The following is a 25,564-nucleotide window of genomic DNA, read 5'->3' as shown; positions in this document are numbered from 1 at the left end:
ACTCATTTTTCTACTTAATATTTTCTTATCTATATAAATTTTATTTCATGCATTGTTTCTAGAATGCAAGTGTAAATTATTTGGGCACAAATAATTTTGTTTTAATAGTCCTCATAGTTGCTGACACAGCTTGAATAAAAGGTACAGAAATAATTATTTAAATATCATCTAATATTAAATTGTATTTACTAATGTTTTAAAATAAAAGTGACTTTTGCTTTTCATTTTAATCATGAAACTTGAAATTTTATAGGCATAAATTTGGCAGATATGTATATCACATTTTCTCTCTTAGACTTTAGACTCCCTTTAGACTACTGGTATGAGAAGATGAAACTATAAAATATATCAGCAATTTATCTTACTAATATTACATATTTCACTCATATACAGGTTTAAAGTCAAATTTCAATAGGCAGAATTTTGACCCTAGGTACAACATTTGTCTATATCCCCAGCCAGAATTTTCCTCTATATCTGATTTTTTGGATAGAGATGCCAAAATGATTGAACTTCTTCAGAACTATTTCAAAGTCTATGGGAATTAAAAGCCAAATAAGTTTATTTTGAAATCATTTGGCATTTGAAAATAAGTGACTGATTGTTTAAGGGATTCACCTCTTCTGTTCAAAGTTCTGAATATGACAGGCAATGATATATCATGTTCCTGTTTCAAAGTGGCAATATTTCATATGTGGTTTAGGTTTTATTTGCAGAATAGCATTTTTAAAGTGTTCGACAATACCCTAAATTCATTTCCAAACAAACATGATGCTAGCAATAACTATATAATCCACATATTCCCTTCTGAACTTCATTGAACAGACTTCATACAGCCAGACTTTTGATAGTTTAATGATATTATCAAAAAATAAAGTATTGACAAGCATTAAAACACAAAATGACAACAAAAAATGTACGTTCAGCTAGGTACAGAAAGTCAACTGAATCATAAAACAAATTCCTTTATCCCTGAATGGTGTAACTAAGTATGCTAGACATAAGAAATTAGAAAAGTTTTGCTGTCATTATTAAAGGTGAAATTTAACCCTACAAATTAAAGAAAAAAAGCATATAGTTAATTTAATGATATTATTTATATTAACTATGTAATATAATTATTGATTTAACTCATCTGTTTATCACTATGTTCCATTTTGGGGGGAGGACTGATTTGCTCTAGTTATCTCTGAATGAGGAAGATGCTTCTGTTCATGAAAATGAGCAGCTATTGTACATCTTACAGTATTAGATAATTGGTTGGGGAGGGCATTTGGAATGAATGACAGTCAATTTATATTAGAATATGTATCCTCTACAAAAGGGTGTTTTCTCTCTGTAGTCACTCCCTGAAATTTTTGCTGCCAAGGAAAAAACTATTAAAATTATTAAAAATAAATATAATAATAATAATAGCTGTATTTTGGTAACAAAATTGATCATGCTAATCATATGAGGTAGTGACTTGCACAATTGTTTATTATAGTGAAGGGTATGCTGTCCAAGGCATCCTTCTCACGTGCCTTTTCCAGAACCATTCCACCCCATGACCTGATTTGAAAGGAAACAATACAATTGATGAGGGTCTGGATGCTGCAGGAGTCTTTTGACCTTTGGATTGGTTTCCTTTGCTTCCATATCAGTGAGGCATCTTGTTGAACCATCAATGCCAGGCAAGCACCAGAATGTGACAACCCAGTACATCCAAACCTCTCTTTATGGACTAATTGTTAGTAGGGCCTTTCCTCTCAGACCTTCCACCTTCAACCATGAAGTCCCCCAGAATCTAAAGACTTTAGATTCCTCACAGATACACAGATGATAAATATTTATTTTATTTCTTTTATTTCTACTGGTCATTCTTGGTATTTTTTGAAAAAATAAAGAAATATTGACTTTTATGATTTAAATCAAATAACTACTTTTTTCATCTTCCCCTTTTCTCTGACCTATTTATCTCTTTCTTCTTTCCATTTTTTCCTCCATTTATTGCAATTATTTTCACTCCCATCTCTTCCCTTTTTAACGTCCCATGGAGCTAGTTTTGGACCCACCATTCTAGTTAGTAAGTAAAACATTTATATTGCTACTTAAAAGTTTATGAATTGTTCTCTGCACAATAGCTCAATAATCTAGGTCATCCACACATTATTATCCTAACTTTACAGATGAGGAAATTCAATCTTAAGGAATCTAAGTGATATTCACAGGGTAACATCAATCAAATACTGCAATTAGAATTTAAACCTATATTTCCCTTGACTGTAAGTGCATTTCTCTTTCTATGACTCCCCATCCCCTTTCTCTGCAACTACTATTACTGATGTCATTCATGATTTCCTAGAAAAATCAAGGTTTTTTTCTTTGATACTGTTCTTTTCCATCTCCTAACTTCATTCTTTTATATTTTTGATCACCACCTTCGTAAAACAACTAACAACTTCCATAACAATATCTTTTTAAATTAAAAAAATTAAAATAAATATCACACAAAATGATAATTTCCATATACAATTTCTATATATATTGACAAGCATTAAAACAAAAAATGTCTGTTCAGCTAAGTGCAGAAAGTCAACTGAATCATAAAACATATTCCTCTTATCCCTGAGTGTTTTAACTAACCACATTAGACATAAGAAGTAAGAAAGTTTTGTTGTCATTATTAAAGGTGAAATTTAACCCTACAAATTAAAGAAAAAAGCATATAATTTAATGATATTATTTATATTGACTAGATAATAGAAGGAGAAGACTGTGCATAAACTATGACCTCTTTATCTAGGACTTGTTCACATAATGTTGTATTTTCCTGGTTCTCTATTGAACTTGGGTTGTTTAATTTTGTTTCATTCAGACCCCCAGATGCTCTCTTTTTTATCTCTTCCCCTTACAAAATTTCCTGCTTTTTCATAATATTCAATTGTTCTTATTCCTTATAGATATTAACAGAAGTGCAGTGTGACATACCATTGACCTAACAGAGAATTCAGGAAGCAATTGATAAGGGTCCTGATAAACTTCTAAACGAGTCAGCTCATCCCTTCTTTTTTTCTTAACATGACATATATGGTGATAAACAAATCATAGAACTTTGCATCTTAGAAGGATATCATAGATTATTTAACCTAATAATTTTCATTTTATACATGGGGAAATGAGGCCAAAATTAGCCAGTTGTTTTTATTTTTGTTCTGTAGTTCAATTATGTTCAACTCTTTGTGACCTGGGGACAAATAGCACACTGATACATTCAACAGGGTTTCCTTGGCAAACATGCTAAAGGGATTTGACATTTTTCCTTCTCCAGTGGATTTGTGCAAACAGGTTAAGTGACTGACCCAGGGTCACAAAGTTAATAATTCTATGAGATCATTTTTAAGCTCAGATCTTCCTGACCTCAGGCCTAGCATTCTATCCATGAAATCATCTACCTGTAACTATAGCTAGGTACAGGATAGCATACATGAAAAACCCACTATGTATAAAGTATTGTAAAGGTGCTAAGGTATGAAAACAGAGAAAAACAAAATAAATCCATCTTTAAGTGATTTACATTTTACTTTGAAGTAAGGATTATAAAATGTAAACTGCATATTAGCAAATTCAAGATGTTTTAAAGAGGAGTGCCAGATCCAGAGCCTACATCTTCTCAAGTCCAATTTAAGTTATTTTTTTAAAAAATTCATGATAATTTTAATATTTCCTTTTTCATAACTCTGAGGGGATAAAGAAAATAAATGGTAAATTAAGGTAGAGCTTGACCTACTTAGCACTTAAATGCTCAAATAGAAGAAAAATTAGAAAATCTAAATATTTATTATGAAAATCATAGAATAGTTAATACTGAGAAGAGTATGAGTCAAAGGAATATAATGTATTATTTGTATTAAAAAATAATGATAATAATCCTGTGGCACTTTGATAGAAAAGGCTATTTAGATACAATGCCAAAGTGTCCTGAGGGAGATATGAAGAAATGTTTTTTTCCCTAGTAAGATATCTTATCTATTGTTTTCAAATTCTGTTTGATAAAAGTCATTAAAAAATATAAAAATAGGAAAAAAATTTAGGAAGAATAGTAATAGGTAGAGATCATGAATACTAGGTCTTTCATTCAGAATAGAGTCACAAAACAATCAATTGATGCATGTACTACATTTTTGAATCTCTTTATTGAGAAGATGCAAATTGTAGCCTTTTAGGAGTTGTACATATAACATCAGAAAATTCTGAAGCAGATAATTCTCAAGTCACTTCTATATTAAAGTAAATGTTTTTATTGTGGTAGTTTAGGCTATTTAGGTTTAATGATATCAAGTTCAGAATGTCACTGACATTCATTCAAGATTAAGTTCAATTCTTGACCCCCCCAGAAAAATAAATACACTTCTCTTAAAATTATAACAACCCAGTAAATTGTTATCCTCCATTACAACTTCTCTCTCTTTCCTTTCTATACACATTTAAATACATGTTTTATTCTTTTTGTGATTACATGCCAATAATATTAAGCCTCCTTTTCCTCCAGATGAAACTCTCCTTTAACAGAAAAACAAAAACAAAAAATATCTGGTACAATTAGGCAAATCACTTAACCTGTCTCTGTCTAGGTTGCATCTTCTATAAAATTTGAAAGATTGGAATACTTGATCTAAAAATTCTTTCCAGCTCTAAGTCTTTGCATACATCTGAAAATACATATACCTTTATGTGTAATAATACTTGGAATTTCATAGGTTTTGGAAACTCTCTGGTACAGGAAATACTGTCTGCAAACAACTGTTTTTCAGATTCTAGCAGGGCTTCTACACTAGTATCCACAGAGTAGACTCAGAGAGTCTGTGGATAGAATTTGGGGATTTTGGGATTTGGATGGGATTAATTTTTATTTCAATATAGGTGATATTTTTGAAATTCTATGTGTATTGGGGCATCTAGGTGGCGCAGTGGATAGAGCACCGGCCTTGGAGTCAGGAGTACCTGGGTTCAAATCTGACCTCAGACACTTAATAATTACCTATCTGTGTGGCTTGGGCAAGCCACTTAACCCCGTTTGCCTAGCAAAAACCTAAAAAAACAAAATTATATGTGTATTATTTTAATGCATTTAAAATCATTATTCTGAGAAGGGGTGCACAGGCTTCACTAGATGCAAAAGAACTCTCTCTCTCTCTCTCTCTCTCTCTCTCTCTCTCTCTCTCTCTCTCTCTCTCTCTCTCTCTCTCTCTCTCTCTCTCTGAAATATCCCTGTGTTAGAGATGTATTAGAGGAAACTGATTGTTTAAGGGTCATCCCCAGGGTCATGCAGATGATTTATGTAAGAGATAGGACTTGAATCTAGATCTCTTTGAATCTCAGATTGTCTATCTAGGAATGAATGCTGACTTATTGCCAATATGCATTGGCTATTTATCATGTATGCAATAGACTTAATACTCTGTGAGGACAGAAATTGTTTTGGTTTTGGCTTTAACATCCCTGGAGCCTCCCATAGTGTTTGTACAACATGGGAACTTATAATTATTAAGTTGAAGCATTTCTGGTTAGGTATATTAAATATGTAAGATTTCTTTTTTTTTAAAGGAGGAATTTTAGAGAATCAAAAATTCAGATAATTGATCTGTATGTTTTTCCACTGCCCTTATATATGTTCATAAATCTTAATATACTTCCCCCCCTAAAGAGAAAGTAATCATTTTATCAGATCACAGAATCTTAAAACAAGAAAAGACTTAGAAAGGCTACCTTGATACAAGATTAAAGAATTTGTGAATTTATGAGAGCTTTGTCAATTGAAAAGTTGGTTTAGCATGAATCATAAATCGAAATCAACAGATGTGAATTAAGTTTCAGTGAGTAACACAATCCCTCACAGTTGGGAAGATTAAATACCATTCTGATTGATCTTTGCTCACAGTCAATGAAGTTTTGCTTCCTAACTTAATTATTTGCCTTTAGAAAAGACATGGACCCCCTCAGACTGAATTTTCTCTTAGAAGTAGAAAAGTCATAGCAATTACATATCTCCGAGACACTGCTGTGGATACAAATTTGAAATATTTTGAGCTCCTCCATAATGGGGAAGAAAATATGACTTCACATCAATCACAACAAAGTAATTACCTACATTATAAAGTTTCGTTAAGGAACTTCTGACAGTGTGACTTCCTATAAGTTGTGTTCCTCAATGGGACAATTATGAAATGCCATCCTTAATGTATGTGTATTTTCCCCAATTGCATGCTAAAACAAATTTTAAATTTGTTCTTTTTAAGTTTTGAGTTGCAAATTCCTTTTTTTTTTTGTTGCAAGGCAAACGGGGTTAAGTGGCTTGCCCAAGGCCACACAGCTAGGTAATTATTAAGTGTCTGAGACCAGATTTGAACCCAGGTACTCCTGATTCCAGGGCAGGTGCTTTATCCACTATGCCACCTAGCTGCCCCCTGAGTTGCAAACTCTATCCCTCTCTCTTTTCCCCCCTCTCCCAAGATGGTAAGCACTCGGATATAGGTTATACATGTGCAATCATATAATAAGTTTTCATATTAGTTATTTTGTACAAGAAAACTCAAATTAAAAAATAGAATGAAGGCGAAAATATGACATGCTTCAGTATATTCAGACAATAATATTTCTTTCTCTAGAGGAAAATAGTATGTTACATCACTGATACTCTGGCATTGACTTGGATCATAGTATTGCTAAGAATAACTGAGTAATTCACAATTCTTCAGCATACAATACTGTTATTGTTTACAACATCCTCCTAGTTCTGCTCACTTCACTTTATATTTCATCACGAATTATTTATATTTCATACCACAAATTGTTTAGTCAATTGGTAGTTATTCCTTTGGTTTTCAGCTATTGACTACCACAGAAAGTGAGACTAGATATATTTTGTAAAAATAGGTCCTCTTCTCTTTTTGATATCTTTGGGATATAGAACTTAGAATGGTATTGCTGGATCAAAGGGTATGTATAGTTTTATAGCCCTTTGGGTTTAGTTACAAATAATTCTCCAGAATAGTAAGATCAGTTCACAAGTCCACCAAAAGTACCTTAACATCCCAGTTTTCCCACATCCCCTTCTACATTTTCCATTTTTGTCATATTAGCCAATCTAATAGGTATAAGGTTGTTACCTCTAATCAATTAGCTCCATTTTCTTAATACTATAATAGTTTGTTGAAGCAATGACCATTAGAATCAAGTAGATCACTTGAGGAAAGAAATTGTTTTGGTTTTGCCTCTTTGTTCCAGTGCCAATAGTAGGCATTAAATAAATATTTGTAGAATAAATGAAAAGGTTATAATCTAAATGAAAGGAAAGAGACAAACTCTACCAAGATTTTATTGACCCCAGATCATTCACCTTGCTTTGAATCAATTTACTGATTTCCTGGTCATTCTTAGAGATATTTTCTGAGATACCTGATATTGCTTTTTTTCCTCAATTACATGTAAAGATAGTTTTCAATGTTTATTTTTTCTAAGATTCTGATTTTTGTATTTTTTTCACTTTCTTTCTTTCCTTCCCCCATTTCTAAAACATAAGGGGTAGCTTGGTGGCACAGTGGATAAAGCACTGATTTTGAAGTCAGGAGAATGGGAGTTCAAATCTAGCCTTAGACACTTGAAACCAGCTGTATGACCTTGGACATGTCACTTAACCCTGACTGCCTTTCCAGGACCTTCTCCAGTTGTTCTGATTCATATCTGGCCATTGAACCCAGATAGTTCCATAGGAAAAAAGAGTCTGGTGACTTGGCACAGGCCCCCCCCCCACTCATTTTCAATTCATGTGCTTGTCATAGCATCACCTCTCTGATATCATGATCTTCTTCTTTACCTTTTCCTCTCTAACTTTTATCTTGCATTTAATAGTTGACAAGAACTTCTTCCTTTTTAGGAAGAGGGACATGATAAAAACTATTTGAAACAGTTAACAAACATTTATTAAGCACCTACAATGTGGCAATCATTGTGCAAGCAAAAGTAAAAACAATTCCTGCCTTCAAGGATTTACAGTTGAATTTGAATGACAATATAAAACAGTTCTGTGAAATATTCAGAATAAATTGGAGATGACCTCAAAGGCAAAGTGCTAACAGTAAGGACAACTGGGAAAGGCTTCCAACAGAACATGGAATTTTAATTGAAACTTTAGAGAAGCCAGGGAGAGGGGGGAGAAGGACATTTCAGACATGAGAACAGCAAGTGATAATGTGTAAAATGTAGGGATGAGGATCTTGTGCAAGAATGACCGAAGAAGCCCATGTCTCGTGATTATTTTTGTACCCAAAGCTTCAAAACATTGAGATGACCTGGTCAAACATTCAGCTTTTTTTAATCTTAATGATATCAGCAAAGATATAGGCAACAGTCTCAGTTCATGAGCCTAATACTGCCTCAGATAATTTTTGACATTATTGATTGTGTTCAATTTATCATTCTATAAAGGTAACTGCTTATTCCAATGACAAGAATTTTTTTCTGGAACATCAAAGCAGAATGTAGTGAACTGCCACAACTGGTTTACTTTTAGTTTTGCCCAGGGTTCTTAAAATATTTAACTAACCTGTGAGAAGTTTTATCATAGAACCAAGCTTTGTTTCTAATTTTTATTAACTTTTAGTCCTATAGGCTTTTCCTTGTTTTATTTTCTATTTTCCCCCCACAATTTCTTTGAACATTACAATTTATTAACATAGTGGTAGGCTCCTTGAGGGGAAGCACTGTGCATTTTCCTTTTCTTTTTTATAGCATTTTTATTCCCCTAGTTAAAAATTCAACAAATGCCTGTTTAATTTCTGTACCTCACAAAGGGATTTAAAAACCAAAAACATGCACTTGGGTTTGTAAAACACAAAAGAACAGCAACAGAAATAAATAAATATTATATATATATATATACACATATATGTATGTATGTATGTATGTATGTATGTATGTATAGGCACTCTCATGAAACTAACACAAATGGATCCTGATCTGTCTTCTATAATCAGTCAGAAAGTGTTCTGTAATACAAAAGGAGATAGGCCTTGAAATTAGAATTGCCTGCTTCAAGTGCTTCTTTTGACAAGTGGGCTAAGTAATTATGGACCATTTATATACCTTCAAGATTTGTTGATCAAGTCTCTAAGAAATGATATATTATACATATATATTTTAAAAGAGGATATTCTTCTAACTGTTCCTTCCCATTTATCAGAGGATCTCAGTATTTCGAAAGCATATCTATTAAAATACTTTTAATTTCAGATCCCTTTGAAGCATTCATCATTTTCTCTATACGACATGAGATCAGAAGGATTGATCTTCACAAGAGAGACTACAGTTTGCTTGTTCCTGGATTAAGAAACACAATAGCCCTTGATTTTCACTTCAATCAGAGCTTACTTTATTGGACAGATGTTGTAGAGGACAGAATTTATAGAGGCAAACTTTCAGAAAATGGAGGTATGTGCTTTTGTTTTACTTTTTAGGTAACCTCACTGAATCAAAGTGATATCATCAGGAGATAATTTCTAATAAAATGTTGGTCTACTCACATAAGTCATAAAGCAATAATTTTAGCTTCCATTTCCAGGGAACTGATCATTTATTTTTTTAATATAATTTTAAAGGAAGTCCTCTCAGCTGGAGCACTAAGACATGAAGTCAGGATGATCTGAGTTCAGGTCCTACTATAGCTGAGTCAACCTGCACAAGTCATGATCTCTGTCTGCCTTAGGCAAGAGAAATGCAGGAAAGAACTTAAGTATGAAAAACCAACAGGTATATAAAGGAGGTAGGGAGTCCAGAGAGAGAAAAAAAAATAGATTTTGTGTGTGTGACTTTTTTGTGGATGAAAAATGGGGATAATAATGGCACCTACATCACAGGAGATCAAATGAGATAGTAACGAGAGTGCTTTTGTAAAGTTGTAGTAGTATGTAATGTTAACTGTTATATTATTATTTTATGTAATAGGCTTATCTTTATAAGGAAGGTAGAAGCATTTATATGAAAAAATGGGAGAAATGATATTGTCTTCTACATGACGAAAGATGGCTTTTTTCAAGTTACAATTATTTGTTTTTATTAGTTTCTGCCAGTTATCAATTTAGTCAAATAGTAGTATAACTGAAAACAAACCAAAAAAAGTACTATGTGCAGAACATTCCACTCTCTTGCTGTCTCTCTTCCTTCTGTTTTTTTTTCATAGGAAGTTCCTAAATGATAAATATAAAATATTTCTGTTCAAATTAAGAGGATTTCCTTTCATTTGATTTGGATTGCTCTTTAAAATTGTTAATTACTTTGAAAGTCATTTCTATAATTTATGAAAAGTGGCTATGTCAAAATTTTACTTTCCAGGATAATTGTAGTCTGGTTATTTGACACCAGGAGAAAATAATTCAAAGTGATACAGTGAAAGATGTTATAGGGTCAGTCATCAAACCTCCCCCAAATGCTTAGTGATGGCATCAGATTTGAATAGTATTCTTTCATTTGACTTAGACTTCCCAAATTAAGACCCTGGGAGTAATAGTAAAATATTAGAAAATAAGAGCATTGATTAAGAAGTATAACCACTGCAGTTAATAAACTTTTCTTGGACTATTGATAGTTTGTTCTATGCTTTGTTCCTATTTGCATTGCTAAATACCAGGAGGGCTCATCAAAATTTTATGGATTATTTGAAGAATATGATTCTTGTTGACAGTAAATAGAGTATTTTTCTGACATGTTAGTTGATTTCACATGAATGGTAGATGTCAGATAGTTAAAATTTTAATTTATAGGAGAGTTAGTAAAATTGTCCCCTATTGCTTTCTCTACTTTTACTAAGACAAATAGTAGTAATTTGATGTATAGTCAGTTTTCAAGATTTCTGTAAGAATCATTTTTATTTTTAATTTTGTTAGAAAATCCCTCTATCAACCTTAATATGACAATTAAGTGTAATTTAAATATTCCATTCCACTAGAATTAGTGCAGATAATAAAATTAAGAGTTTTTAAAGGAGAAAAAAACATTAGAAATGTCATTTTTCTAGAATTTTTAAGTTGTCATGATAACTATAGTTTCATACTCCAAATATTTATATTATCCATGGAATATTTCAATGAAATCATTTCTTAAGTCAAACTAAGGTAATTTAACATCATAATAGGATTATTAGAAAAAAAACATTTTTTGTTCTAGGTAGTTTACACAAAATGTCAATTCTGTAATCAAACCTAAAGGGAAAGCACCATGTATAAGAAATTTAATATGAGTTTTACATTTGCACATTCAACACTTCATGAGTTCAGACAAAAAAAAGCAAAGTTTAGCTTATAGTTTCAATAATACTCTAGTCTTTAAATGCTCAGGTGATTGATAATGGTTTTCCTTGATTCCCTGGTCTTACTAGTTTAATATCTTACAAACAAAGTTATTATTTGTAATCTATATGTCAAGAACAAATTCAATTGGTATTGTAGATAACAGAGGACAATTTACTCCAAATATAATCTTGCTATAAAGAGAGTATAGCTCATTTCCCAGAGATTCAGGCATATTTCCTCATAGTGAAATAATAGCAAGTGGACTGCAAGTTTTCAACCCATAGAAGTAAGCCATATAATTTAAAAGGGGAGGAAAGTGAGCTCTGGGAAAGGATTCCCATAATTATGGAGCATCTTATGGAAGAACAAAAGAACAGGGGAAGTTTCAGTAAATATTGAAGACAGTGTAGATGAGGATGAATAACAGAGCAGAGAACCATCTGGGTGGTAACTAAAATGCTCCCATACTATTCCTGGTACACCACCACCCAACCACCCATATCCACGCCCACCCACACTCACCCCTACCCAGACACTCATATACCCCTCCACACCCCACCCCACACACACAAATGCAACCAAAAGAGGTTTGGTTAACCCAACTTTATTTCCTAAGAAATAATTTTGTCAGAAAAGAGTAATCTAATGCATGAATATTCACCATTTCGCAGAAATGTTTTGTAGGCAATACTGGAACTGGACCTGTCAATTATATTACAGGTTGCCTTGCTTTACTCAGTAAAATGGAGAGGGAGTGGATTGCTTGCCCTCACAATTGACCATAGTTCAATAAAATTTTTTTCTTTTTCTTATTCAGGTCATATATAAAATGTACCCTTTTTTCCTTTCCTTTTCTTCTCTTTCTTTTTTTTCTCTTTTTTTCTTTTTTTTTTTAGGTGTAGGAGCAATTGAAGTGGTGGTAGAACATGGCCTGGCTACCCCAGAAGGTCTGACAGTAGATTGGATTGCAGGAAATATCTACTGGATAGATAGTAATTTGGACCAAATTGAAGTTGCCAAATTAGATGGCACCCTGAGAACAACACTAATAGCTGGAGCTATGGAACATCCCAGAGCTATTGCTTTGGACCCAAGATATGGGTAAAGAAACTATTTTTTCATCATGTATTTTTTTTAATTATGGCACCATGGCACAGTGGAAAGGATCCTGGATTTATAAACATATGTCTGACTTTTAAATCTATTATTTATTATCTCAGGGATTTATTATCTCAAGAAATCTTTCATTTTGTTTTTCTTGATTTCAAACCTCCTGTTCTGCAGAATGAGGGAAATGTGCCAAATAATCTCTTAGATTCTTAATGTGTGAACTTTCACAAAAGAAACTTCACCTTAAGATAACATGTTTGGAGCCATTCTATGTAAAGTAGGAGTTGATGGAATTAATTATTTTTAAAATGTGAAATAGTTTGGATCATAGGATTGTGGTTTTTCCAGGAATATTTGGTTTGGTGTTTTAAGTTGAAGGTAACAAATGTATTTCTTTAGACTGAATTTTCATAGTATTCATTTGGAAATTGCATCAACTATTTCTGATGCAAACTTAAAGAACTTCAATCTGCCCAGAGAGTGATTGTATATTTTTGTAATGGCTGAAAACAATAGAACCAGCTTTTTTGTTAAATAGGCACAGATGTTAAATAAGTATACTTTAAAGTATACTCTAAAATAAAATTTTGGAATGACAATTAAAATAGTCAAGTAGAGAGATTAGACAACTGGGACCCTCTAAAAGCAAAGAAAAAATATTTTCCTAGATTTGAGGAGGCAAAGTTTTCTGTAGAAAATTAAGAGGTTAATCCTTAACTATTATTTTTTTTTCAAAAAACAATTTTAGGAGACTGTTTATAAATTCTAAGTTACCATGAGGAAGTGAATATTTCCTTTTTAAAGAGAATGGCAGGGGGAGACATGTCAAAAAATGTTTCTTTTCAGTTTTTTCCTAATTCTGATATTTTTTAGAAGGAGGTTGTTAATCCTCTGACTCCCCATTTTTGTGTCTGTTTTTCAAGGTTATAAGATTGAGTGTATTTGGATAGAGAAAATGGGAACTCAGATAAATCAGATAAAATCATAAAGAAAATTAAATGAGACAGATATTGAGTAAAACAAGCCTCTTTGCTCTAGCCAACTTCCCTTTTCCCATTCTAATCCTTCCTCTCTGGTGGGGGATGAATGAGCTAGAAGTAGGTAGAAAAAAATATATGTTCTCTTCTTTGCCTTCAGGCACAAGGTAATATAGAGAATGTCAGTTGGCAAAGAGATACCTCACACTCAATTGAAGAATAGCTCAGATGAAAAAAAGGGTTTGCTCTGCTTTCCTCTAAAATTGCCTTCTCTCATTGTCAGAAGGTTGCTTGGTACAAAACCTTCTAAGATTGTGATTAACTGATGTACCTATATGCCCATTGAAGCAAAAGTGTTAGATTACAGTCTTTTTCATATATTACTTTTTAAAAACATTATTTATTTAAACACTCATTTTTTATAAATTAAGTTCCAAATTCTCTCCCTCCATCCATTCTACCACTCCCCCACCCATTTAGAAAACAAGAAATATTATATCATTATTACATGTGAAATCATGCAAAACATATTTCCAAATTTTCTCTGTTGCAAAAAAAAGAAAATGAAAATATTTTTCAGTCAGCCTTTGGAGGAGTAAAGCAGTTCTTTCTCTGGAGGTTGGTAATATTTTTCATTATGGATCCTTTAGAATTGTCTGGGATCATTTTCTTAATTAGAGTAGATAAATATTGTACAGTTAGTTGATCATTATTAGAATATTGCTATTGCTATGTACAAAGTTATATTTCTGCCTATTTCCTGTGGCTTCATATCATATGAAAGTCTTCCCAGGTTTTTCTGAATCAAACCTAATCATCATTTCAATACAATAAAATAGTATTCCATCAAATCAAATTCTCAATATAGTTGTATTCCATTACAGTCATATACTATAATTTGTTTGACTTTCCCTATCAATTTGGGAAAGTAATTCAATCAAATCAAATTCTCAATAAAGTTGTATTCCATCATAATCATATACTATAATATTTTTAGCATTCCCAAATTGATGGACGACGTTTCAATTTCCAATTCTTTGTCACCTCAAAAGAGTTTCTATAAATATTTTTCTACACAGGTGCTTTTTGTTTGTTTTCTTTCATCTCTTTGTGTTATTGATTTACTAGTGATGTCACAGTTTTATTGCACTTTTGGCAAAGTCCCAAATAATTCTTCAGAATAGTAGGATCAGTTCACAACTCTACCAACAGTATATTAGTCACTCAAATTTTCTATATCCCTTCCAGAACTAATGATTTTTCTTTTCTTTCCTATTAGCCAATCTAATAGGTATGAAATAATACCTCAAGGGCTCTTTTAATTTTCATTTCTCTGAATTATAGATTTATACAATTTCTCTAAAAAGTTTTCAAATTTTATCTGTTTAATTTATGGAATAAAAGAAGCACATAAGATAGCATAATAAAAATTACACATGAATCTGCAAATCTATTATATACAATTTGCTATTTAAATATATTAAACATGTTGTGTATTTTGTTTTTAGTTTTTTTCTCCTTTTTTCCCCCCTGTCCTCATCCTATCCTGGAGATGGTTGCCATTAGACACACACATAAACTACACATACTTCTATTTATCATTTCTTTCACTGAATGTAACTAGTGACTTCCTTCATATGCCCTTTATTGTTAATTTATGCATTCATAACACTAAGCAGGGCTTAGTGACCTAAAGTTGTTCTTAAAATAACATTTCTATATACAATGTTCTCTTGGTTGTACTCATTTTATTTTTCATTATTTTTTTGCATGTCTATCCATGTTTTTCTAAGATCATTGAGCTCGTCATTTCTTACAGCACAATAGTATTCTATCACAATCATGCATCATGACTTCTTCATCCATTCCCCAAATGATGGATATTCCCACAAGTTCCTATTTTGATCTTATCTTGATATATGGTGTGTGAGAGGTTGCCTGATACCTCATTTCTGTCCAGTTTTCTAGTTTTCCACAAAGGGGGGGGGGATATTGAGTTCTTGTTCCAAAAGTATGCATCTTTGCATTTATCAATAACTAGTTTACTATAGTCATTTTCAACTGTATATTGTTTGCTTAATCTCTTCCACCGATTTTAACCAGTCCAAATTGTTTTCATGATTTCTGCTTTGTAATATCATTTGAAATCTCGTAATTCTAGATCACCTTCCTTCATATGTTTTTCATTTATTCCCTTAATATTCTTGAACTTTTTGTTTCCCAAAATGAATTTGAATATTTTTCTAGTTCCAAAAATTATTTTGATAGTTTTGTTGACATACATCAAATAAATAAAGTAGGGTTGTCATTTTAATTGTTTCAGCTTAACTATGAGCAATTAATACACCTCTAATTGTTTACCTCTGATTTTATTTCTATGAAAAATATTTTGTAATTGTTTTCACAAAGTTCCTAAATTTGTCTTAGCAGGTAGACTCCCAAGTATTTTAATGTTGTCTGGTGCTATTTTAAATGACAGTTACTTTTCTGTCTTTTCCTTTTTGACTTTGTTGATCATATATAGTCATGTTCATGTTTGTGTGAATTTATTTTATATTCCTGCAAGTTTGCTAAAATTGCTAATTATTTCAACTAGTTTTTCAATTAGTTTTCTTGGATTCTCTAAGTACTATCATATTGCTGTAAAGAGTGTTAACTTTGTTTTCTTATTGCCTAGTCTAATTCCTTCAAATTCATCTTTTTCTCTTATCACTAACATTTCTTGTGCAATATTGAAAAATAGTGGTGATGATAGTCATTCTAGCTTCACCTGTGATCTTTTTGGGAAGACTTTCAACTTATTCCCATTAGAAATAATGCTTGATAATGGTTTTAGATATCATTTTAAAGATAACTTTATTTATTCAAATGCTTTCTCATGTTTTTGAGAGGAATAGCTGTATTTTGTCAAAACCCTTTTCTGCATCTATTAATATAATCAGGTGTTTTTGTTATTTATATAATTTATGTTGTTAGTTTTTCTAATCCTGAACCAGTCTTGTGTTCTTGGTTTAATCCCTTTTGGTCATAATGTGTGATCCATGTTGCTAAGACCTATTACAAGTACTACTAGATGTGCATTGTGTTCCTGGTCACTTCTGCCTTGCTGTCACAGAAATTTCTTTTTGATTTCCTAAATTGTCTTGGTTTGGAAAAATGTCACTCCTTGACTTTTAGTTGGTTCTGTGACTCCAGAATTTAAGTGAGGCATTATTTTAAAGTTGTTTGGAGGGAAATATTGGTAGAGTTCAGCTACATTGCTAGGTGTTCTCTGCTTTCTTAACTCTGTCTTAGACTACAATCTTCAGTACTGCTCACTCAGAATTTCACAATAAGAGGATTCCACTACAAAACCTTTAGTACTGACCAGGAGAAATTCAGCCTGTGGGGAAATAAAAGGATTACTTAAAAATGAGAGGAAAGATTGGTAACTAAATAAACCTTTATAGTCATAAAGAGAAAGAAATTAAAAAGTCACTTAAAATCATGACTGCATTGGGGATAGAAAAAGTTATGGAGACAAATATTTAAGAATATACCTTACATGGTAATACAATGTCTATTTTTTAAAAGCAAAATCATTTAGCAACATGATTTTTTTTAAAGCCAAGTGCCTGATGAACTTCCTCATGCTATTTTTGTAAAAAAAAAAATGGAGAAAGGCAAGTTAGTTTAATAAGTCTACTCAGAAATGATGTAATTGATCCATCAATTGGAAAGAATTCTCAAACACAGTGCTTTAAGAATTTGTGGACTTGGGGTGGTTAGGTGGCGGGATAAAGCACCGGCCCTGGAGTCAGGAGTACCTGGGTTCAAATCCGGTCTCAGACACTTAATAATTACCTAGCTGTATGGCCTTGGGCAAGCCACTTAACCCCATTTGCCTTGCAAAAAACCTAAAAAAAAGAATTTGTGGCCTTTTATTTTAATATTTTCATTATTTAGTTGTTTATAGTCATATAGTGATTAAATTTGTGGATGATGCAGATTTGAGAGGGATAACTAACACAGAGTGTTAGAAAATTTCTAAAAGATTTTAATCTAACCATTATATCAAGGTTTGGAAATCAATATTTAGATTAATGATATATTTAAAATAAAATGGCATTCTTTAGGGGCTAGTGTGAAACTTTGTACTGTATTGAGAACAGAAACTTAACAAGCATACTGGAGATGACTTAGCTGGAAAGCAATTTTGTCTGAAAAAAATTTGAGGACCTTAATGTTTTATTATCAGGAGTAATGTCATGATAGTCAAGAAAGTTAATAAAATCTTGACTGATTAACTCTTTTAGTGTGAATTTTTTTCTTTAATCCCAGTGCTGAATATATTGTGCCAGAATACAAATTTCACAAGGGATCAATTATAGTTGCAATTTATGTTAATTTCTTCCTAACTGCTATATAAACGAACCTAAAACAAACTAAATTACAAAGTTTCAACCAAATATGCTCCTGCCTCAAAAGGGTTAAAGAGAGATACAACACTGAGGAATAAGAAGGTATCAACACTTATGTACTGTGCCCTTGTCAGGCTACATCGAGACTACCATGTTTTATCTATCATGTCTCAGAAAGGACATTGGGAAAATGGAGATAATCCAAGGGAAGGCAACTAGGATGTCAAAGGTCCTCATGTTCTTACCATGTAAGGATCAGTTTAAGGACATGGGGATGTTTAGCTTGGATAAAAAAAATAATGTGATACATTCTAACTCTTTTTGGAAGAGGAATTTTACCAATTCTGCTTGATCTCAAGAGAAAAATATATGAAAGGGTTAAAAAATTCAAAAGCAAATTTAGTCTAGGGAGAGAAAAAAAAAAACCTGCTGACAACACTATCCAAAAAGTTCAAGGGTTTCTTTCATAAGCAATGAGAGTTGTTTTATTTGGAATTTTGTTGCTTGTTATTGTTTTTAGAGTGGGGAATTTTTTCAGTTACAGATAAGTCTTTATGTTACTAAAGACCCTTCAAGACACTAGAATTATATAATTTTATGATAGAAATTTTTTTCTATAATTTATTCATTTTAGTGAAAACACAATTCCAGTGTGATAAGCCCCTCCCTATCACCCCAAAGAATATATCATCTTTTGTTGAGCTGGGGAGGGGAAGGCAACACAATAATGTGGAAGACACAAAATCCTTCTGTCCTTTTTTAACTACAGCAGACATTATTAAATTCAAAATATTAGACATTGGTGTTGAATTTGGACTATAACAATATCTCCAAAAGGTCGTTAAGAACAGCAAGCTATTTAAATAAAGTACTAGGCTGAACATAAGGGAAAAGTGATAATGCCATTGAAAAATTTGATAAATTATTATCATTACTAATTGTTATTTTTAACTATTAAAGCTAATTACTATAATTACAGTAGTGATAAAATGAAGTAAATCAGCATGATTATTAAAAGCAGGAAATCTAACTTGTAAAAGTGTCTTTTACTAAAATGGCCCAAGGGTTTTGATGACAGTGGTAATTTCCTTTGCTCTGGGATTAAATTGCCTGGTTTGACTAATGTGATTTGATATAATTTTAATTTTCTTGAAATGTAGCTTTCAGGAATAATAAGGTCAGTGTAGAGGGTTTGAAATAAGACCCCTAGAGTGTCATATTCCCTTGTCTCTATTTTCAGAAAACAAGTTCCAGTGAGTCATTAAAATTCAAATAAATTCAATAACCCTATTTATTAAGCGATTTTTTTAAAGGAAGGACAGTGAATTGAGAGTTTTAAACTATCTTCAATTAAGTTGCCTGGGGACACAAGCAAAATAAATAAAGAAATGAAATTCTACTTTTTAAAGCATAGTACAAGTAGATAAGTAAATAGATAACAAATAAAGTAAGTAGATTCATCTCATTTTGGTGTGTTGCCTTATTGATTATGATTTTTTTAAGATTAGATTTTTCCCTTTTTTGAAAATTTGTGAGTTGGGTTATGGAGATATTATTTCAAATATTGGATATCTAAAGATATTAACTTTCTCTGAAAAACATACTTATATATCTATACTTTTTATATGTGTACCTATATCACTTCCCATACTACTCACTAAGCTCCCTGGGAAGAGGTAGAGTGTTTTAAAGTCATTTTCACTTAGTAGCTTCAATCTTATATGGGTATTCAATAAATATTTGTTAGAAAGAATGAATGAATGCATAATATAATTATTCATAAATACTTGTTATTGTATATTTTACTTTTCATTAGTGAAGTTTCTGAAAACTAGCATGCAAATTGGACATTTGGAAACTGAGTTAAATTTTAAATACTTTAGAGTTTGTTTTGTTATAGTTGGACTATCATCCACTATTTTTATTCAAATTTTTATTTACTTAGTTGTTTTTAAGGGGACATATTTTCTTCCCTTGTTAGGTAACCAGTTGAGAATCTTAAATATCTGCTTTTTTGTAAAAAAAAAAATTGCTTGCAATGAAGTTATTGCCTCCTGAGGGACCTTTTCAGTCACTACTCTTATTGACTTTGGGATAAACAAGTGATTTATAGGCTCATCTTTTGGAATTCTCAGCATAATCTAGACTGACTCACTCCTTACACCAAACACATTCTGAATTTATACCTAACCAATCAATAAGTAAACTCAATCCTATATTCAGAGATCTTGGGGAATAAGGGTTTTATAATAAATCTTAGGATCACACATATTTCAGAGTTCATCCAAACACCTGTTAATAAGAACAGAACTACTGCTAGAAATATACCAGTTTCTTTAAACATTATTGTATTCATGTGCTTTTTTATTAAAATTTTTACATATTATTCTCCCTTCAGGAGTAATCTTTTGCAATAAAGTAAAATAATAAATGAAATTCATAATATAGCGACCTCATCTGAAAGTACACAAAATATATCATATCTATAGCATTCTTATTTGTTGTAATTTTTTAATTATATCAATTTATTTTTCTCCCTCTTAATCCAACTACATTGAATAAAAAAACAAAGTAAAACAAATTACCTGTAATGAATATATAACCTAACAAAACAAATGCTTTCATTGGTTGTATACTATACATAACACACATTTATACAAATACTATCATACATATGTATGTGTATTTTTATATACATAGATATAAAAATATAAATGTAGACACATCTGTATGTATTGTGACCTATGCGTGCATATACATATATACACATTTATTTATATTTTAAAAATGTTCCACACCTTAAATCCATCTGTAAGGGATGGAATATTTCTTTTTTTTTTTATAAGGCAATGGGGTTAAGTGGCTTGCCCAAGGCCACACAGCTAGGTAATTATTAAGTGTCTGAGACTAGATTTGAACTCAGTTACTCCTGACTCCAGGGCTGGTTCTCTATCCACTACACCACCTAGCCACCCCCTGGGATGGAGTATTTTATCTTCAATACTCTGGATTCTTAAATAGTTACTGTGTTGTTCTTAGTTCATAGTTCTTAGAGCTTTCAAAGATGTTTGTTTTTACAGTGTTATTATTTTATATTTTGTTCTGATTCTGATCCCTTCACTTTGCATCAGTTCCATGCCTTTTTAAAATCATCTTTTTCTTCATTTTATGTAGAAAAATTCTACTCAATTACATTCATATACCACAATTTAATTCGTCATTTCTCAACTGATGAGCCTCCTCTTATTTTCCAGAGGTTTTTTGTCATTATAAAACAATTCCTTTAAATATTTTTGTACATATAAGAACTTTTCCACTTTCTTGGTTCCCTTTTGTTAATCTAGCAGTCACATAGTTGGGTCACTGGAGAAGTTTATTTATTAATTTCTTTGCATATAATTTTAAATTGCTTTCTACAATGTTTGCCTCAATTTACAGGTCCATCAACAGTGCTTCATTCTGTTTAGTTAATCATGGCCCCTCCAACATTGATGTTTTCCCCAGTTTATGTATTATGCCAAATAAATATCAACTAGAACAGAATTGTTTTGCTCATAAGTGTTTAGCAGTGAGGCAATATACACTGAACTTTCTGCAAAAAAAGACAAAATGATTTGCTTTGCCTCCTTTTAATGTGGTGGTGTAATATTTGAAATTTAGGTCTACAGTGCCATTGTCAGTTAGTCTGTGAGAGGATGGCTATGTCCTGCATGTAATTTGAACTAAAATGATAGAATTGGTAAGTTTCTTTTGGTGGCGGGATATATCTAATGGATTCATCCGTTATCCTAGTAGTTTCTATTTTTATGGCTTCCTTTCTCCTCTGATTGAAGGGATCTAATTTGATCAAATCATGTATGATTATATTGCATTAAATAAATAAACATTTATTTAGTACCCTATATTTGCCAAGAAAGAGATAAAAGACAATCCCTTTCCTCAAGCAATTTATAATCACCCATACCTCATATAAACTCTTTGTAGAGTAAAGTCTACTTTACTTTTTTCTTCCTTTGCCCAGCACTCATATTGAATAAACAATTAGAATGTTAGCTTTCTGTAAGTAAAAGAATGCAGCACTGTGCCTCTGATATAGTAGTTACTTAATGTTTTTGATTGATTGATAGGAGATAGCTGTAGATAATTGTGCACACTCATACATAGGTATATGCGAACATATAACATGTGTGTGCTTATGTGTACATGTATGTTTGTATATACATATCAATAGTTAGATTACAGTAGATAGATCATGTTCTGTGAATCCTCATGAATTCAAATCTGTCTTCAGACATTGACTGAGTGATCCTGGACAAATCATTAATCCAGTTGCCTTTTTTTGTTTTTTGTTTTTTGTTTTTTTTATATCTAAAATGAGGTGAAGAAGTAAATGGCAAACTTTCTAGTATCCTTGGCAAGAAGACTCCAGATGGAATCACAAAGACTCAACACAACTTAAACAACCCCAATTCTCTTTTCTCTCTCTGTCTCTATGTCTCTGTCTGTGTCTTTCCATATAAACCTACCCAGTGCATACATACACACACATATACACTGCATGCATACATATATTTTATACATAGGGACATACACAGCCTTACATTATTATGTAAGACCCTCACAACAGCCAAGTTATGACAGTTTTATGCCAATTTAACAGATCAAGAATTAATGCCTAATAGGATTGTAAATTTCTTGAGATCATACTTGCATGGAAAGTCAGGACATGAAGTTCACTAATACCCTTTGAACATATTTAATGTTTATAATTAACATATTAATAATTAAATATTTGATTTAAATAATAATAAAACATAATCATATTTTAATATATTTGTGTGTATGCACATATGTATAATATATGCACACAAGCATATTAAATGGATACATATTTTATGAAAATTAAAGTATATAAATTTGGTGTTTTAATATAAACATATGTATGTATATATGGAATGTGTATATATTAAACTTTATATTATTGTATATTTTTATGTTGATATATGCCTTAACCTAAACGTAGAGTAAATTTTCCACTAGATACAAGCCCCTTGTGAATATAGTTTATGATATATCTTTGTAGCCATAGTTCCTAACTTCTTTTTTGTCCTTATTGAATTAAATTGAACTGAAATAAATAGAATATATATATGAAAGAACATTAAAAAGTATCATATAGAATATCAATTCATCTTAGTTGTGCAACTTCTGAAATAGTAAACTAAACTTAATATATTAAAATAAGTGCTGAAATATTAAACTAATGGACATGCTGTTGGATTTGAAGCACTGAAGATTACAATTCAGTGGCCTAATTATAAGCCAAGATTGTATATTTCAACCTTGTTCAATTTGATTTAATAGATTATAGTGCTTCTTCTAGAATGGAAATTGTCCACAGTATAATGATTTTCTTAAAGACTTTTTAGTTTATGCTTCATTGACTCAATATAGAAGTATCTGAGTCTAATAGATAAATGCAGTCACCATTGCCTTATTCAGTTCTCGCAGTTCTTTAAAAGAAATTGTGGTGCATCATTTCCCTATGTCCTGTGCTAAGAGATCTTTAATCTTTGTGAATTTGAGAGAATTGAATATTTATCGAATTATCTTTTACTAACATATTTTCTACTATAAAATATTGAGTGTATTAGAAAATGACTTGATTCCATTAAGATACAAGTAAGTTTTGGTGACAATGGGAGTACAAGTTTCCCAAAGCCTTATCAAAACAAATGATCCTTGAAATCAACTTTTAGAAGCTATTTTCCCCCCACTGGTAAGGTGAAGTACATTTTGGAGAAAATTGAATATGTTATTTTCCCGAATTGGTGATAGTTTACTATCAAAGCATCTGCTGTCAGATTCCCAGTGCTGCTACAATGGATGAAGATTGAAAGGATCAGTCATTTTTAGAATAATATTAAGGACAGTTGGTCATATTTTCAGTTCCCACAGTATACATTAATCAGTCTCCTATGTATACTGCAGGAATACTTCTGAATAAAGCAGGTAACACCTTAATTGTTTTGAATATCCATTGTATTGAACCTATCAGAACTGCCTCTATAATCTACAAGAAGATCTAAGATCTATAATTTTCTATTTGTTAGATGGAGTAAAGATGGTGGCTTTAATTGCTAGTGTTCTGAACAATTTAAAGGAAAAAAATCTTTCTCATGAAAGTATATATATTATGGCAAATAGGCTCTGTTGTCTAATTGTAACTAAAGATTAACCCAGGCCCCACAAAACCCTTTCTCTTAAATGTTCCTTTTCCCTTTATTCACTTTGCATTTGAATTTATAATATTTTAGCATTACATTATTTTCCAATTTAAAATCTAATTTTGAAATATTAAACAAGGATATTTTTAAAGGTGACATGCATCCAAAATTAAATTAGAAAAAAGATACAAATATTTCCAATTATACTTCAAAAGGCCATATTTTCACTATCATCTGTAAAGATTTTACTTAAGGCATATAGGAATAGCAGAAAGAACCCTGAATATCAAATTAAAGAAAATGCATATGTAGTATGTCTTCCACTAACCAGGTCTGAAACCTTGGAGTAGAAGTATATTGAGATACTGCGATCATCGGGGCCTTATCTAGAAGTTCTATCAAAATCTGAATTTGACTTTAATAAACTTATACTCTAATATTTAAAATTAATTTTATTTATTTATTGTAATATTTTATTTTAAACTCTCTCCCTCCTTTTAAAGTTAACCTATTTATCTTGTCTTATAGCATAGTAGTATTCCAACCCAATTATACCCCAACAGCTTTGTCATTTCCCCACTGGATGGGTTTTTCCTGTAATTTCTAGTTCTTTGCCACAACTAATTAAGTAACTTTTGCTCTAAGTTTCTTAATGAAATATTTTCCTCTTACTTTTTGAATTTTAAGACTTTCATTCCTTTCTCTACAAAAGATCAGTATATTGTATCCCTTATTAAATCATATTATAAATAACCTTAATCCAAATATGAAAATTCAAGTCCTTAGTAATAACTCATTTTATATTTAGTAAGCATGTCAAGTTTAAGAATAGTTTTGTAATATATTATTTTATTTTTAATTTATTTTTATATTACTACAGTGATCTTGTAAATGTAAACATAACCCATCCCTACACACACACACACACACACACACAAACACACACACAAACAAACACACATACAGAAAGAAAGAGAAAATTAAAGAAAAATAAAATGAGAGAGAAAAAATTATCCTTCAGTTTGTATTCAGACACCACCAGCTCTTTCTTTGGGATGGATAGTATTCATAGTATTCTGTTACATAGGTCCATCAGAGAAATTGCTTCAATCTTTTTTATACACAGTTGCTATTGTTAGCTGTATTTCCCTTCATCCTATTCCTTCTCAATCCCGTTCTTTTTATTCTCTTTCTCCTTTCACCCTATCCCTCCTCAAGTGTGTAGATTGTATCTGACTGCCCTTTCCCATGATCTATCCTCTCCTCTATCACCTCTACCCTCACTCCCCTCCCCATCCCCTTTCTCCCATCCCTTTCCTCTCCTATTTTCCTCCAGGGTAAGATAGATTTCTATACCCAATTGAGTGTGTATGTTATTTCCTCTCTGAGCCACTTCCTATGAGAGTGAAGGATCACTCACTCCCCCTTACCTTCCCCCCTTTCATTCCTTTGCAAAAGTATTTTCTTTCATCTTTTATGTGAAATAACTCAGGCCATTCCAACTCTCCTTTCCCTTCCACTCAGGA

General features: G+C 31.6%; 1 protein-coding gene across 4 annotated transcripts in view; it reads left to right on the top strand.

Annotated features, from left to right (window-relative positions):
* The window catches only part of LRP1B (LDL receptor related protein 1B), a 2,479,914-nt gene that overhangs the window by 1,641,916 nt on the left and 812,434 nt on the right, over positions 1-25,564 (top strand). For all 4 annotated transcript variants that reach the window (XM_074215080.1, XM_074215079.1, XM_074215078.1 and 1 more), the window contains exons 24-25: positions 9,271-9,468; positions 12,221-12,425. In XM_074215080.1, the coding sequence (XP_074071181.1) occupies positions 9,271-9,468; positions 12,221-12,425 (403 nt within the window). The remainder of the gene's footprint in view (positions 1-9,270; positions 9,469-12,220; positions 12,426-25,564) is intronic.

The sequence above is a fragment of the Macrotis lagotis genome, chromosome 1 (genome assembly GCF_037893015.1).
Source record: "Macrotis lagotis isolate mMagLag1 chromosome 1, bilby.v1.9.chrom.fasta, whole genome shotgun sequence".
Taxonomy (NCBI): Eukaryota; Metazoa; Chordata; class Mammalia; order Peramelemorphia; family Peramelidae; genus Macrotis; species Macrotis lagotis.
This window is presented reverse-complemented; position numbering and strand designations above follow the sequence as displayed.